We start from the raw sequence: 18,549 nt of genomic DNA on the forward strand, positions 1-18,549 counted from the left end.
CAGAAAAGGCTATGATTTTGCAGCTATAGAATGTTTTGATTTGACAGTTATGTAGTGATGTAATTTGGCAATTACATGGTAGGATAATATTCCCCCATTTTTGTATAATGATTATTTTCCAATAAGATTTAGTGTTTGGAACCTAATCATGCTGGTGAGTAAGCAGTGGGTATTTAATTATACATTATAGATCATCATCCAGTTTCAATAATTATCTGCTTTTGATAAATCTTCATTCATCTCCTTGGAGTTTAACCTCACTTCCATACGAAAAGTACATGAAAGAAAATTTAGGGTAATATATTGTTTCAAGCCTTATCCCAGTCCAAGAATAATTTTTACCCCACTTCATTCTGTTCCTTATCCCACCAGCACAATTCTAGCTCTTTTATTTTTACTTTCAGCACTGCAGCTCTGACATTTCAACTCTGCCAGGATATGGATCCGTAATAATTCATCCCTACACACTGAGCCAGACCAGCAGTGTCTTCTACCCTACCCTCTTCTATGCTGGAAAACTACCTTCACAATGACAGTGAGGAAGACATTGATGAGCATCAGGGTGATTTTTGTGCTGCTCTGGCTTGGAGAATCTCTGTCAATACGTGGTCACTCACAGGTCAAGTCTTCCAACCACTTCACCTCTCCAGAAACGGTGATCCCCTTGAAGGTGACTGGCAGAGGTAGAAATCCAAGAGCTGGCTGGCTGTCTTACAGCCTGCGGTTTGGGGGCCAGAAACACATTATCCACATGAAGGTCAAGAAGATCTTAGTCTCCAGACATATCCCAGTGTTCACCTACACAGACCAGTATGCTCTCCATGAGGATCAGCCTTTTATCCAGGATGACTGCTACTTTCATGGTTATGTGGAAGGGGACTATGAATCTCTGGTTGCTCTCAGTACCTGTTTGGGGAGCTTTCAAGGGATACTACAGATAAATGGTCTCCTATATGAAATTGAACCCATGAAGTGCTCTGCCACTTTTGAACACCTGATATATAAGGTAGATATAAGTGAGACACACTCTCCACCTATGAGATGTGGCTTAACAGAAGAAGAAATAGCACATCAGCTGATGTTGCAAAAGACATATAATATAACACTTAAAAAGTCTTATGACTGGTGGAGCCACACACGTTTTATTGAACTGGCAGTGGTGGTAGACCATAATCGATTCCTTTATTCACTTGAAAATACTTCAGTGGTACAGCAGGATGTAGTAACTGTTGTCAGTTTTGTGGATGCCTTATATAAACCTATAGATATCAACGTGGTTTTGGTTGGTATTGAGATCTGGAATAATGGAAACCCTCCTTTAGCAAATGATGCTAAAATAGCTCTTGGTGAATTTAGAGATTGGAAGAAATTGCACCTGAATACACGATTGCCAAGTGATACTACATTCCTTTTCCTAAATCAAACATATGGTATAACACTTGGTGTTGCCTATGTTGGTACAATATGTTCATCTACATTAAATTGTGGACTTATTAGTTTCGTAGGAAAAAAATTATTTTCTTTAGCCCTCACTATATCTCACGAACTTGGTCATAATTTAGGTATGGTCCATGATCACCCATGGTGTGTATGTGGGACCCAATGGTGCGTAATGTATCCTTCCATAAAATATACAACTGAGTTCAGCAATTGTAGTTATGCTCAGTATTGGGACAATACAAACAGAAAAGCTAAATGTCTTAGCAATCTTCCACTTCCAGAGCAGGTCTTTAGACTGACCTTTTGTGGAAACCAAGTGGTTGAAGAAGGAGAGGAATGTGACTGTGGGACCATATATCAGTGTTCTAGAGACCCTTGCTGTCTTCCAGACTGCACTCTAAGTCCAGGGGCCTCTTGTGCTTTTGGGCTTTGTTGTAAAGACTGCCATTTTCTTTACTCAGGGTATTTGTGTAGACCACAGATTAATGAATGTGATCTTCCAGAGTGGTGCAATGGAACTTATCATCAATGTCCTGAAGATGTGTACGTGAAGGATGGGATCCCCTGTGGTGACAGAGCCTACTGCTATGAAAAGAGATGCACAAACCATGATACACAATGCAAAGAGATTTTTGGTGAAGATGCAAAAAGTGCATCTCAGAGCTGTTACAGTGATGTCAACACTCAAGGAAATCGTTTTGGTCACTGTAGTATTGAAGACAGAACCTACCTAAAATGTAACATTTCTGATATCCTGTGTGGAAGAATTCAGTGTGAAAATGTGAGTGTACTTCCCAGTCTGCATCAACATTCTACAGTGCACCAGGTGCACTTCAATGGCACCACTTGCTGGGGCACTGACTATCATGTAGGGATGTCCATACCTGATATTGGTCTAGTGAAGGATGGCTCCGTATGTGGTCTAAAAAAGATCTGCATTCATAGTAAGTGTGTTCCCCTCTCTACTTTGTCACAAGATTGTCATCCCAAGACCTGCAACATGAAAGGTAGCTGTAATAATAAAGATCATTGTCACTGTGACCATGGGTGGGCGCCTCCCGACTGCTTGTTAAAAGGTCGTGGAGGTAGTTATGATAGTGGACCACCTCCTTACAAAGAGCAGGTGGAAATTGGAATTTTGAAACATCTGTTGTTATTTGGGATTATTTGTTTGACTCTTTTATTTTTATCTTTATTCTTTGTGATTTTTAAGAAAAACAAAAAAGAGATGGGGAAAAAAGAACTTTTAAAAGCAAGTCACAAAGAAAAGGAAAGAATGACTAAAAACAAAAAAAAATGAGAAGAATGAGTCTCATCTCTTCCAATATATCTCAGATTTTTCTTTTTGTGGCAAATACTCATTAGCACATATCTTAGGGATTAGAAGAAAACTCAGGAATCCCAAATGTCCAAAAAATAAACATTATATAGCACACAAAATAATCCTTAGTATGTTTCTTTTTACTCTTAAATGTTTTCAGAGATACTTAAAGTCCATTTTCCTACAAATCATCTTTCAATTTTTAATTTTCCGGGAAATGCATAGGAACAGCTTTTTAAGCTTTGTCTCTTAGTTCTAAGTCCATTTCCAATTTTATACCCTTTCAATAAGTACACAGTGCTGTTCAGACCTTGTTACTGTTAAGTGCCATTCAGTAAACGACAATTCAGCAACACTGCTAATAGTGGTCTTGAAACCTTTTCTGTTCTGTGCCAGCCTCCTAATTTCCAACATACTTGAGCTCGCTGTTACAGTTCCAGTGTTAATCCATTTCACTGAAGATCACCGTCTCTCACTGACCCTCCACCTCTCCAAAAATAATGTCCTTTTGCAAGGACTAGTTCCTACTAAATACTAGCCCAAATTATGTCAGATGAATTTTTACTATCCTTGCCTCCAGGGAAAACCCTGGCTGCATCTTTTCCAAGACATACTTGTTTGTCCTTTTGGCAGTCCATGACAATCCTTCTTCAGTACCACAAGTCAACGGCATCATCAACTCTTCTGTCATCCTTGTTCATTGTTGAACTTTCAGATGCATAACGAGGTTTGGAAAAGAATGGCTTAAATCAGTTGCACTTTAAACTTCAAACCGACATCTTTACTCTTCATCATTTTGGAGAACTCTCTGGCAGTATACTTTCCCAGTTCAGTATGTCTTTTTATTTCCTAGCTGATGATGCCTGCACATCTGGCAGTTCTCTGTTGATGTGCTGTTGCAGTAATTTCTGGATAATTTCAGCAGGATCTTGCTTATATGTGGTATTAATGATATTGTTCGATAGTTTCCACACTCTGTTGGGTCACCTTTTTTTTAGGAATGGAAATAAATATGGATCTCTTCCAGTCAGATGGCCAGGTGATTGTCCTCCAATTTCTTGGCACAACATGGTGAGCATATCTAGGGAAGCATCTGCCTGTTGAAATATGTAAATTGGTATTCCATCAATTAATGGGTCTTTGTTTTTGTGTTTCTTCAGAGCAGCTTGAACTTCCTCCTTCATCATCATGGGCTCTTGATAATCCATTGTTTCATTAAACTATTCTATCAGCCAATTCTTCTTGATATAGTGACTCTGTAGCCCTACCATCTTCTTTTAATGCTTCCTGGGTCATTCAGCATTCTGCCCACACCATCCTTAAGTATGGAAACTCAAGGCTTGAATTTGTTCTTCAGTTCCTTTAGCTCAAGAAATTCTGAGCGAGTTCATGTCTTTTGATTTTCGAAGTGCAGCTTTTGTGCATTTTATTATAATATTTTGCTGTGTATTCATGTGCTTCCATTAGAAATTTCCTGTACAGAGTCTTAATTGCTTGCGTTTTTCCCTTTGCGTTGGCTTCTCTAGTGCAATAGTCAGAGTCTCTTCTGACATCCATCTTGGTCTTTTCTTCTTTCTGTATCTTTGTAATGATGTTTTGCATTTTTCATGGATAATATTCTTGATGTCCTCTGACAGCTCATCTTGTCTTCACTCATTAGTATTCAAGGCCTCAGACCTGTTCCTTAGATAGTCTTTAAATCCAGGAGGGATAGACTCAAGGTTAAACTTTGGTTCTTGAGGATTTGAATTTATTTTCTTAAGCTTCAGTTTGAACTTGCATATGAGTAGCTGATGATGTGTTCCATAATTAACACCTGGCCTAGTTTTTACAGCTGATATTGAGCTTCTCCAACAGTTTCCCCAACATATATAGTCAATTTTATTCCCTTGTACGTCACAGGTAAGGTCCATGTGAATAGTTGCCTTTTATGTTTCTTATCAAAGGTATTTATAATGAATAAATCATTGATTGTACAGAATTCTATCATTCTGTCTTGTTTGATAATTTCTGCATTCTGTTAGACCACCTTTTCTACAAACCACAATTCTCTTTTTGTTTGCTTATTTTAATTTATTATTTATTTTTACTATCATTTATGTTTTCATTTTATATTTATTTGTATAGAAAAATTTGTATACATTGCATTTCATTGTATACATTTTATTGTATTTCATTCATATACATCATGTTTTACATGTTTTACCAGCTTCTCGAATTATTTGCTCAGCATATAGATTGAATAGGTATGGAGAAAGAATACAACCCTGACTCACACCTTTCTTGATCTTAAATCATGAAGTGTTCCCTTGTTGTACTCAAAAAAGTGCTTCTTGGTCTATGTACGGGTTTCCCATGAGCACAATTAAGGTTCTGGGATTCTCATTATTCTTAATGTTATTTGCAATTTGTTATGGAGACAAATACATTTGCAGAGTCAATATAACACAAGTAAATATCTTTCTGGCATTCTCTACTTTCAGTCAAGATTCTTATGATATCAGCAATAATATTCCTAGTTTCAGGTCCTCTTCTGAATCACTTCCACATATATGTACTACTTCAACCATTTAAAAACTATCTTCAACATGATTTTGCTTGCATGTGATATTAATAATATTGTCTGATAGTTTTCGTATTCTGTTGAATCCCTATTTTTTAAATGGAAAAAATTTGAATCTCTTCTAGTTAGTTGGTCAGATCTTCATATTTGTTGTCAAAGATGAGTGAGCACATCTAGGGTATAACATTTATTTGATGAAATATGTCATCTGACATTTTATCAGTCCCTGGACCATTTGGATTTCTATTTTTACAATATTGGTCTTATGCAGTATTTGTCCTTAAGAGATTGGATTACTCAACATAATGCTCTTCAGTCTCTCCAATGTTAGGTAACAATTTTTGAAATTGTTACTCCTGAGTGCTGCATAATATTCCATCATGTGACTATACCACAATTTCTCAATCATTCAATTGTGGTTGAACATCTAAGCTGTTTCCATGTTCTTGCAATTATGAATAATGCTGCTATGAACATTGGCATACAAATTTCCATTTGTGTCTCAGTTCTAATTTCCTCAGAGTATATTCCTAGTAGTTGAATAGCTGGGTCATATGGAATTTCTGTGTTTAGCATTTTGAGGAAATGTCAAATTGCCTTCCAGAGTGGTTGTTCCACTTTACAATCCCACCAACATGTATGAGATTCTCTATCACTCCACATTCTCTCCAACATTTATTGTCCTGTTAAATTTTACCAGTGCAACTTAGGTGAGATAGTATCTCATTGTGTGTTCTTTTTTTAAATAAAACAAATATTTTTTTTTGGTGCCTGCATTTTACCAAGCATAGTGCCTAGTATTTCTGATAATACTGAAAGGAAATCGCTGTATAACTGGACATTGAAAAATTCATATCACTTGGAAATTCAGCAGAGAAGTTATGAAAACTGCCAAACTATTAATGGCACAACACTTTGTCAGAAAACTCACCATCTGTTTCCTAGTGGAGGAATCTGAAGATTCCTGAGAGTTAAGCAACGGGTTGGCAGAAACAGCTGGAGTACCAACCAACTTGGGAAGGTGGAGCCAAAGAGCTGAAAAAGGAGGTAAAGGCTTATTGTGGTTTTGATTTACATCTCTTTTATTGCCAGTGATTTTGAGCATGTCTTCATGTACAACCTATGATATGCAGATGATAACAACCTTACTTGCTGAAACTGAAGAAGGTCTGAAGCTCTTGCTACAAAAGGTCAAGGACTATAGTATTCAATATGGATTGGAGCTCAACATCAAGAAGACAAAGATTTTCACCACTGGGCCAATTGGTAGCACCATGATAAATGGAGAAGAGATTGAGGTTGTTAGCAATTACAGCTTACTTGGCTCCATAATCAACACTCTTAACACCAGCAGTCAGGAAATCAAAAGATGAATTGCATTGGGAAAATCTGCTCTTAGGACCTCCCAGAGTGTTGAAAAGCAATAATGTCAGTCTAGAGATGAAGGTGTGTCTAATCCAGGCCATGCTTTTCTCAATAACTTCTTATGCTTCAGAGAACTGGACAATGACTAAGGAAGAAAAAAGAAGAATGCCTTTGAGTTGTAGTGCTGGAGAAGAGTCTTGAACATACCATGGACTGCCAAGAAAATAAATTGGTCTGTTTTGAAGAGGGTGAAACCAAGTCTCTCCTTGAAATCTAGGATTTTGAAGCTATATCTCACATACTTTTGGCACATGGTCAGAAGAGAACAGTCCTTGGAGAAGGACATCATGCTCAAAATGGTAGAGGGACAGTGCAGGAGAGTAAGGCCCTGGATGAGATGGATTGATACGGTATCTGGGGCAATGAGGATTGGTGTGCCAGAATTAGTGAGACTGGCTCAGGACAGGAAACGGTTCTGAGCTGCTGTACATAGGGTTGCTATACATCGCAGGTGACTCAATGGCACATAATAGCAACAACATATGTTGTTTTTTTTTTTTAAATTAATTTAAACCTCTTGTTTAGAGTCAACAAGACCTTGGGGAGAGCCTTTGTATTTAAAAGTCAGTTGTTATTATATTTTTGAGGAACCTTCTAAGTGATACAGCACTTTTCCATCAATATAGTGTACTGAGGTAAGCTAGAGTTGCTGTGATGCTGAACATTGTGCCTTTGGGGTGTCAAATGGTATAATGGTTACTCACGGTGGATGGTATTTGGTGGAGCCCTCAGTTTAAGACAGGTTTGGAAGCAGGAGTGGAATCCACTTCCAAAAAATTGTGCCTCTGGAAACTCTATGAACTTTGATAACTATCGATAGTTGTAGCAAGGCCTCAGGCCTTTTGTTTATAGGGTCACTATGAGCCATGCGCGACTCGATGGCAATCAACAACTACAACATTACTGTTGGCCATCTGAATGTCTTTTTGTGAAATGTCTTACTATGTCTTTTCATTATTTTGTAATTGAGTTATCATTTCTTTTTTCTTCAGGAGGCATTCAGTAAACTTTTGTTATGAGACCTTTGTCTGAGATGATATTGCCAAATATTTTGTCCCAGTCAGTAGGTTTCCTTTGTATCCTGTTGGAAAAAGTTTTTGATGCACTCAGGGATTTAGTCTTCAGAAGGTTCCCTTCATCAATTTTATCATCTTCTGGTTGTGTATTTCTGTTGGTTTTTGTTAGCCTCTTTATACCATAAGCCAAGCCTTCTAAACTTGGTCTCACTTTGTCTCTTGTGATATTTATGGTTTTGGGCTTTATCCCTAGATTTCTGATCCACCTTGAGGTGATATTTTTGTATGATGTGAGGTGTAGAGCCTGCTTCAGCTTTCTGCAGGTAGTAGTCTAGTTTTGCCAGCACCATTTGTTGAAAAAGTTGTCATTTCCCTGTTTGATAGATTTTGTTTCCTTGTCAAATATCAGTTGACCATAGATAGATGAATTTAATTTCTGGGTTCTCAATTCTGTTCCATTGGTCCATGTGCCTATCACTGTACCAGTACCACACTTTTCATTTACAGCTGTGTACTAGGTTTTGAGATCAGGGATTGCTATGCCTCCCACTTCATTCTTCTTTTTCAGAAGTGCTTTGCAGTTTGGGGTCTCTACTCTCCATATAAACTTGACAATTTACTTTTCTATCTCTTTGAAAAAGAAATTTGGTATCTGTATTGGGATTACATTAAACATGTAGATTGCTTTTGGTAGGATTGTTATTTTCACTTTATTGAGTCTTCCTATCCATGAGCAGAGAACATTTTATTCATTTATTTAGATATTTTACTGTTTCTTGCACAAGTGTTTTGTAATTTTTAAAGGTCTTTTATGTCTTTATTTAGGTTTATTTCTAAGTATCTCATTTTGTGGTTGGCTATTGTAAGTGGTATTGATATTCTTATTTTCCTTCTCTATGTTTTTCTTTGTTACTGTAGACAAATCCCACTGACTCTTGGTATTGATCTTGTTTCCTGCCACTTTACTAAATTGGTCTACAAGCACTAACAGGTTTTTTGTTGACTCTTTGGGGTTTTCGGTATACACTATCATATCATCTACATATTTTGTTGTTGTTCTTATGTGCCATCAAGTTGCCTATGACTCATAGCAACCCGTTGTACAATAGCCCTAAACCTCGCTCTATCCCTTGCCAATCTTATTGTTTCTGACACACTTATCCCTGGTACCCTAATCACTGAATCAATCCACCTCATTGAGGGTCTTCCTCTCCTGTATTGTCCCTCCACACTCTCAAGCATGACATCCCTCTCCAAGGACTGATCCCGCCTTGAAACATGTGTAATGCATGTCAGACGAAGGTTCAGAATCCTTGTCTGCAAGGAGCAGCCTGGTGTCACCCTCTCTAGGAAGAACCTGTTTCTTCTCCTAGCAGTCCGTGGTATATTCAATACTCTTATCTAGCACCACAACTCAAAGACATCAACTCTCCTTCTATCATCCCTACTCATTGTCCAGCTCTCTGATGTATAGCAAGTAATTGTAAAGACCATGCCCTGTATCAGACACACCTTATTCTCCAGACTGACTCTTTAGTACTTTGGAGAGGTCTCTGAGAGCAAACTTTCCCAGTGCAATTTGTCCTTCAATTTTCTGGCTGCTGGTACCAAGAGTGTTGATTGTGGAGCCAAGCAAACTGAAGCTGTAAACAATCACAGTCTCTTCACCATCTACCATGATGCTGTCAATTGGCCCAGTGGTGAGAATCTTCGTTTTCTTGATGTTGAGCTTCAATCCATATTGAAGGCTTCAGTCCTTTACCTTCTTCAGCAAGTACTTCAGGTCCTCCTCAGTTTCAGCAAGCAGGGTTGTTTCACCTGCATAACGCACATTGTTGATGAGTCTACCATATAGTGACAGTTTAACCACCTCTTTGCTGATATAGATGCCTTTTATTTCCTTCTCCTGTCATATTGCCCTATCAATGTCCTTCCAGTACAATACTGAATAGCAGTAGTGATAGTGAGCATCCTTGTCTGGTTCCTATTCACAAGGAGAATGCTTTTAGCCTTTTTCCACTGAGAATAGTATTGACTCTCGGTTTTGCTTATATACTTTTCACAATATAGAAGAAATTCCCTTCTATTTCTATTTTTTTGAGAGTTTTAACCAGGAAGTGGTGTTGGATTTTGTCAAAGGCCTTTTCTGCATCAATTGCTAAAATGATTTCGTTCTTATTTGCTTTGTTAATGTGATGAATTACTTTAATTTTTCTTCTTATGTTGTACTATCCTTACTGATCAGTTATGAAACCCTCTTGATCATGATGAATTATTTTGTTTGATGTGCTGTTGAATTGTATTGGCTAGGATTTTGTTAAGGATTTGTGCATCTAACATTTATGAGAGATAGTGTTCTGTAGTTTTCTCTCTTGGTAATATCTTTGCCTAGTTTTGGTATTATATTTATTCTTGCTTCATAGAATGACTCTAGGAGTGTTTCTTCTTTAAATATTTTTTGAAAGAAGTTGTATTGGTGATAGATCCTCTCTGAATGTTTGGTAGAATTCAGTTATGAAGCCATCTGGTCCAGGACTTCTTTTACGGAGTAGACTTTTTATGACATGTTCAATTTCTTCTTTTGTTATGGGTCTGTCCAAGTGTTCTATATCTGTCTGTCTCAATCTGCATGGGGGATGAGTTTCAAGAAATTTGTCCATTTTCTCTAGATTTTCAAATTTATTACAGTATAATTTTCCATAATCTTCCCATATTTCTTCTATTTTTAAGTTTGCCAATAGTTTATTTTACCATCCCTTTAAAAAACAACAACAAAACAGCTCTTGTCCTTGTTGATGTTTTCAGTTTATTTTCTCTTTTCTATCACTTTGATTTCAGCTATTGTTGTTCTTTTTCTACTTGATGGAGGTGTTGAGTTAGATAATAAATTTTGCTTCTTTCTCTCCCTTCCTTCCTTCCTTCCTTCCTTCCTTCCTTCCTTCCTTCCTTCCTTCCTTCCTTCCTTCCTTCCTCTCTCTTTCTTTCTTTCTCTCTTTCCATTCCAAAAAGGTGACCTGACAGAGTGTGGACATTTTCATACAATATCTCTCTTATCACATGCAAGCAAAATCCTACTGAAGATTGTCCAGAAATGACTGTTAAAGCACATTGACAGAATCCTTGATTGTACTTATGTAAAATCTATACTTGGACCAGGAAGCAATCCTCAGAACAGAGCAGGGAAACATTTCATGGTTCAAAATCAGGAAAGGAATGTGTCAGGGATATGTCCTGTCTCCATACCTTTCCAATCTATATGCACAACAGATCATTTAGGAGTCTGGACTTTATGAGGGGAAATTTGACATTAAGATTGGAAGAAGACTTATCAACAACCTATGTTATGCAGATGACACAATCTTGATTGCTGAAACTGAAACAGACATGAAGCACTTGCTGCAGAAGGTCAAGGACTGTAGTCTTCAATAACGATTGAAGCTCAACAATAAGAAGTCAATGATTCTCACTATTGAGCCAGTTGGTAGCACCATGATGGGTGGAAAAGAGATTGAGTTTTTTAACAGTTAAGTTTGCCCAGTCTCACAATCAACACTCTTGGCACCAGCAGTCAGGAAATCAAAAGTCTAATTGCATTAGGCAAATCTGCTGTCAAGGACCTTTCCAGACTACTGAGAATCAACAATGTCAATCTAAGTAAGGTGCGCCTGAGCCAGGTCATGGTCTTCACAATAACTTGCTGTGCCTCAGAGAGCTGGACAGTAATGATGACAGAAGAAGAATCAATACCTTTGAGTTGTGATGCTAGAGAAGCGTCTTGAACATACCATTGACTGCCAAGAAAACAAATAAGTCTGTCTTGGAGAGGACAAAACCGAGTTTCTTCTCGGAGGCTAAGATTTTTATGTTCCATCTCACATACTTTGGGCATGTGACCAGGAAGGACTGATGCTAGGAGAAGGACATCAAGCTCAGAAGGGTGGATGGACTGAGCAGGAGAGGAAGACCTGAGATGAGATGGATTGATAACAGTAACTGGGGCAATGGGAATAGGTGTGTTGGAGCTAATGAGAGACTGGCTTAGGAAAGGAAGGGCTTCAGAGCTATTGTACATAGTGTTGCTATGAGTTGCAGACAACTCAATGACACATAACAACCACCACCATTGTGGTGCTATTTCTTTATTCAGTTCTGTTAAGCATTGTTTTATGTATTTTTTTGACCTTTCATTTAGTGCATAAATATGTCTTCTTGATCTACTGTGCCTTTAATCATGATATAATGCTCTTAATTAAGTACTTAAGACTATGGTTGTAGGTACTGTTTCAATACATATAATAAAGGTATTATATATGTATTTTCCAGTAAAAAGGTATCATTGGCCCTTCCAGGATATTAGAGATCTAGTGTAGCTAATTTCTTATCAGTTTGTCTTCAAGGAATACTTCTAGGTTAATGGTTCAACTTAGATCTTATGCCTAACTGCTTAGTAAATGGTCTTGGTAATTGTTGATATGTGCTATTGAGTCACTTGTGACTCATAGTGATCCTATGTACAACAGCCCTGAATTCTGCTCTATCCTATGCCAACTTTATTGTCTCCAACAAACCTACTACCCTCATTACCTCAGTCATTGTATCAATCCATTTCATTGATGGTCTTCCGCTCTCTCTCTGTCCCTCCACCCTTCCAAGCATGATGTCCCTTTCCAAGGACCAGTCCCTCCTTGCAACATGACAAACATATGTCAGACAAAGCCTCAGAACCCTTGCCTCCAAAGGGCAGGCTGGCTTCACCTTCTCTAGGATGAACCTGCTTGTTCTCCTGGAAGTCCATGGTATATTCAAAACTCTTCTCCAGTACCACAGCTCAAAGGCATCAATTATCCTTCTATCATCCCTAGTCATTGGCCTGCTCTGACACATAGCAAGCAATTGTGAAGACTATTGCCTTCTTAGTATCCAGATTGACATCTTTGCTCTTCAGTACTCTGGAGATGATGCTGCCAGTTGGCCCAGTGGTGAGACTCTTTGTATTCTTGATGTTGAGTTTCAATCCATATTGAAGGTTGCAGTCTTCAATATGACCTTCTTTGGCAAGCACTTTGGGTTCTCCTCAGTTTCAGCAAGCAGATTTGTGTCATCTGCATCACGCAGGTTGTTGATGAATCATCCTCTAATCCTGATGCCACATTCCTCCTCATAGAGCTCAGGCTCCCAGATGATCTGTTCTGCATATAGATAGAAAAGATATAGACACAGGATACATCCCTGGCGTACATCTTTCCCAGTTGGTAATTAGGAATTCATAATGTTGAGCCCGTGAGAGATTTGCCACTCTAGTCCATTTTACCAGAGTTGAGTGATTAAGACCTGAGTCTGACAGGTCCAATTGTTGGATAACTTTGTCTACTATCTCTTAAGCAATGTTCTTTCTGGTGAAAATTAATCTAAAGAACTTCCTGTTTTGTGCCCACTCACATAGATCTATGCTTCTGTGCTCCTCTTTATTCATCTTACAATGATGATCCTTCTAGATACTTGAACAAGCAGTCAAATCATTAACTACTTTCAATTTGTTTATACAGGTTTTAATTTGTACCACATTTCTTTCCAAAGAAACTCGTGGCCAAGTGCAGTGCCTGAAGATCATTGTAAGGATTTCCCCTCACCTTTAACTAGTCATATGGAATCCCTCTTTATACAGCCATTAAGTATGAACTGAAGGGATAATATTGGTGTAGCAGTTCTGAGGAACCTGCAATTGAGCTGTTTATATATCTTCTTGTGATCCTTGGTTCTACTGATGTTCAGTGGGTTATTTCTGACCTCCAATTTCATGACTTGTCTAGTCTGGCAGAATCTAGTTCATGATTGATATTTCTGGCCATATGGGCATTTTGTATTCCATAATCACATACTTTCCATAACCATATGGTATCTTGGTGTCTATGGACAGGTGATGAAATATCCTATCAAAAATTGTTTTTCAAAAAGCACTTCACTCTGCTGTAGATAATGTGACCTTACAACAAAACTCCAGGTGCTTGACTGTAATTCTCCCACCAAAACTTACACAAAACACTAATACTTTCAATATTAGACACTCTACCAGAGAGATGACCACTGTGTATGGCTGTTTGCATCACAACCTGGACCTATAGCAGAAAACTTTTCTGCTCCAGATGTCCCTCAAAGCTGGAAACTTTTAATATTAGTGTTTTTAGGTGTTGAATTTGCTGTTTTCAAAGTCGAAGAATCTCAGGCATTGCACTTCCTTCCTCATGGTAAGAGGTCCCAGATCTAGTAATTTGACCTTATTTTGGAGGTATGCTTTTGTTGTTATGTGCCCTTGAGTTAAGTATAACTCATAGTGACCCTAATAAACAAAAGACCTGAAATCTGTTCTATAACTATCATTATTTTTCTATGTTCATAGAGTTTCCAGAGACATGTGGTTTAGGAAATGGATACCACTCCTGCTTCCAAATCTGACTCTGGAAGCTCCACCCTCCATCATGGGTAAAGTGTTCAGCATCACAGCAACTCCAAGTTACTTCAGTACAGCAAATACACCACTGCCGTACCACTTAGAAGAATGTCCATCTCCAAATCAATTAACACTAGTTAATTGTGGATGAAAAAAGTCACCAAGATGAGAGAAACCATCTCCCAGAATCCAATGGCTTCACACATGAGCCTCCCAACTGCAGACTTAGTACGGTGCTACCACCTTTTAAATAGAAGGCATGCCCATTAGGTGCTGGTTGACTGTAAACCAAGAGACCTTAAACCCATGAAACCTATTCTTCGACCAAGAAGCAGTCATCAGAACAGAGCAGGGAAACACTTCATGGTTCAAAATTGGGAAAGGTGTACACCAGGGATGAGTCCTATCTCCATACCTTTTCAACCTGTATGCAGAACAGATTATGCAGGAGGCTGGGCTCTATGAGGAGAAGTGTGGTATCAGGATTGGTGGAAGATCTATCAACAATCTGCATTATGCAGATGACATAACCCTGCTTGCTGAAACTGCAGAGGACCTGAAGCACTTGCTGCAGAGGGTCAAGGACTGCAGCCTTCAGTATGGATTGAACCTCAATGTCCAGAAGACAAAGACTCTCACTACTGGATCAATTGGCGGCATCAGGATGGATGGTGAAGAGATTGAGATTGTTAACAACTTTAGTCTGCTTGGTTCCACGGTCAACAGTCTTGGCACCAGTAGCCAGGAAATAAAAAAAAATGTATTGTGATGGGAAAGTCTGCTGTTAGGGACTTCTCCAGGGTACTGAAGAGTAATCATGTCATTCTGGAGACTAAGGTGCATCTGATACAGGCTATGGTCTTTGCAATCACTTGTTATGCATCAGAGAGTTGGGCAATGACTAGGGAGGATAGAAGGAGAACAGATGCGTTTAAGCTGCGGTGCTGGAGAAGAGTATAGAATGTACCATGGACTGCCAAGGAAACAAACAGATTCATGCTGGAGAGGGTTAAAACAGACTGCTCCTTGGAGGCGAGGATTCTGGGGCTTTGTCTGACATACTTTGGTCATGTTATAAGGAGGGACAAGTCCTTGAAGAGGGACATCATGCTTGGGAAGATGGAAGGACAGCGCAAGAGGGGAAGACCCTCTATGAGGTGGACTGATTCAGTAACTGGGGTAATCAGGATGGGTGTGTCAGAAGCAGTGCAATTGGAACAGGACAGAGCAGAGTTTAGGGCTGTTGTACATAGGGGTCGCTATGAGTCGCAAGCGACCAGATGGCACATAACAACAGTATAACAACAACAACAAATCCAGCAAATCCAATCAGCTGACACCCGATTTTGGACACCCCCCAAAAAAATCCCTAACCAAATGTTCTATACTAGCCCTTCATCGAGATGCGAGAAATCATGTTCCAAAATTCAATCACTGCACGTGAGCCTCCAAGCTGCAGACTTAGTCTGGTGCTACCCCTTTTTTAATACAAGGCACACTCACCAGGTGCTAATTGACTCTAGACCAATAAACTTCCAGCCCACAGCTAATTGTTAGCTAAATCTGACAAATCCAATCAGCTGACTCCTGATTTTGGAGGTATATCCCTGTATATTCATCACCCTTAGATGATTAGATATTTTACTGAGGTATCAGGACTCTGATCACAAATTACTCTTCATTGAGTTTTCGGCACTGTGTTCCAGGTTTGAAAACAAATGTTTTCCCACAAACTGGACAAATTATTATTAACAAGGAGGAACAGGGAAAATGCTTTTGATTTTCCAATCATCTATCCATGGCTTCTACTGGTCTAAAACCACCCCTTGTTGACTGCCTATCTATATTGCCTTTAAGGTAAAAACATCTTTGTTAAGCAGATGACACAAGCATACTTGCAGAAAATAAAAACTTGAAGCACTTGCTGCAGAATATCAAAGACTTTAACCTTCAGTATGGGTTACATCTCAACATTAAGCAGACAAAATTCCTTACCACTGGACCAACAGACAACATTAAGACAGATGGAGTAAGATTGAATTTGTCAACAATTTCATTTTGCTTGAATCTCAACCTATACCTATCAATAGGACAGGTTCAGATCTATTGTTCATAATGTCACCATGAGTTGAACTCAACTCAATGGCACCTAACAACAAAAATGACAACAACATTAACCATATCTTTTAAGCTTTGGTTAATATTCTGACTTTTCCAGTCTTTACAATGATATCTCTTGCCCTGTGGAATGATTATATATTGCCCCTTGGTTTAACCATTGCTATCTGTGGGTCATACAGAATTGAATTATTATAAGGATTGGAGGAAGACTCATCAATAATCTTTGTTATGCAGATGACACACTTTGCTTGTTGAAAGTGAAGAGGACTTGAAGCACTTTTTGCAAAAGATCAAGGAATGCAGACTTCGGTATGGATTTCAACTAAATGTCAAGAAAACAAAGGTGCTTTACCACTGGACTGATAGGCAGCTTTATGATGGATGGAGAGGAGGTTGTCACTTAACAACTTTGTCTTGCTTGGATCCACAATTAACAAACACCTTGGTATCAACAGTCAGGAAATAAGGGGATGTATTACACTGCGAAAATCTGCAGTCAGGAACCTCTCCAAATTATTGAGAAGTAAATGATGTCAGATTGAGGACTAAGGTGCGTCTGATTCAAGCCATAGACTTTTTGATCACTCGCTAAACATCTGAGAGCTAAACAATGAATAAGAATGACAGGAAAAGAATTGATACCTTTTAAGCTGTGGTGTTGAAGAAGAGCACTGAGAATGAACAGTTCTATCTTGGAGAAGGTGCAGCCGGAGTGCTCTTTGGAGACCAAGATAATGAAGTTTCATCTCACTTACTTTGGGGATATTCCTTAGAGAAGGACATGATGCCTGGAAGGGCAGAGGGTTGGCAAAGGAGTGGAAAACCCTCAACCAGGTGGATTGACGTGATTGCTGCCATTGGCTCTTGTGTGTTAGGGAGTGTGAGGGTGGCACAGGATAGAACAGGATAGGGTTCAGCTGTTTTGTTCATATCATGTTTTGTTGCTATCAGTCAAACGCAACTCGATGACACCCAACAACAACAGCAGTAACAATCTGTGGTTTAAGATCTGGACTGCTAAAACAAACAAGCAAACAAGCATAACAACAACAACAGCAAAGGGTCTCATTGCTGTGGAATCAGAACCAACTCATAACTGACCCTCCTTTTTGGAAAGCTGTAAATCACAGGGAAAGAGATTCCGCAGCTATCCCCCATGGGTAGTAAATTCCAACTGTGCATCCTTTAGGTTAGCACAGCTCCCTAATATTTACCCCATAGGAGTTCCCTGTATTGAACTACAAAGGGCAGCTTGTTGTTGTTATGTGCCAATGAGTTGTCTGTGACTCATAGCAACCTTACGTGCAATAGCTCTGAACTCTGCTCTATCTTGAGCCAATTTCATTGTCTCCGACATGCCTACTCCTATTACCCCAGTCACTGAGTCAATCTATCTCATCTAGGGTCTTCCTCTCTTGTGCCATTCCTCCACCCTTCCAAGCATGATGTCCCTCTCTAAAGACTGGTCCCTCCTGGAAACACACCAAAAGTATGCCTCCAAGGAGCATCCTGATTTCATTCTCTCCTGTATGGATCTCTTTGTTATCTTAGCAGTCCATTGTATATTCAGTACTCTTCTCCAGCACCACAACTCAAAGGTTCTTCTTCTTCTCTCATCCTTAGTTATTGTTAATACTAGTCTTTTTAGTGATGCTGATAATACTTCTCAGCACATTCTTGAGGGTTTTGTCCAATAATTTCTATAAATTTCCACAGGACATTATCATCTGACAACCCTCTGGCTATGTATAATAAATTAATTCCTACATGACCACCAACAGCTACTTGGGAAAAAGATGACAATCTCCTGCTATTCAATTTACAGCCTTGAAAAACCACTGGAGGGCCAGCTATGAATTGGTTCCAACATGATGGCTGTGGGTTTGAGAGTTTTGGCATTTAATATTATATTCTTCCCTCTTGATAGGTATTTTCAGAATAAAGCCCTTCTGTTCTTATAAAGCTTACACTTCTCTAGTTGATAATGCTGTGAATAAATCCTAGGTTTAAGCATAATGAGCAGAAGATGTGGGGAAAGGATCTGAAGAAGGTATTAATTACTTTGTAGGGGAATGGATGTGCATGTTGGAGTGAATTTAGAGAAGTTCAATCAATATTTAAGAAGGGAGTGATATGTTCTTTACTTTGCAGGTGTGTTTCAAACCATGCTTGTGTCTTCCTGACACTGATCCTGAGTTGTAGTCTGCTATTTCCT

The 18,549-nt window shown here is 38.9% G+C and overlaps 1 protein-coding gene across 1 annotated transcript; it reads left to right on the forward strand.

Moving 5' to 3' along the window:
* Positions 1-529: 529 nt before the first annotated feature.
* ADAM20 (ADAM metallopeptidase domain 20) lies at positions 530-18,276 on the forward strand. The gene is made up of 2 exons (XM_006884795.1): positions 530-2,563; positions 18,262-18,276. The coding sequence occupies exons 1-2, from the start codon at positions 530-532 to the stop codon at positions 18,274-18,276; spliced, it is 2,049 nt and encodes a 682-aa protein (XP_006884857.1).
* Positions 18,277-18,549: the final 273 nt, after the last annotated feature.

This window comes from Elephantulus edwardii, unplaced genomic scaffold (genome assembly GCF_000299155.1).
Source record: "Elephantulus edwardii isolate Elephantulus edwardi_28Jun2011 unplaced genomic scaffold, EleEdw1.0 scaffold00037, whole genome shotgun sequence".
Lineage (NCBI taxonomy): Eukaryota > Metazoa > Chordata > Mammalia > Macroscelidea > Macroscelididae > Elephantulus > Elephantulus edwardii.

Coding starts and splice junctions, on each gene's coding strand:
- ADAM20 (XM_006884795.1), top strand. CDS start 530: ATGACAGTGAGGAAGACATTGATGAGCATCAGGGTGATTTTTGTGCTG.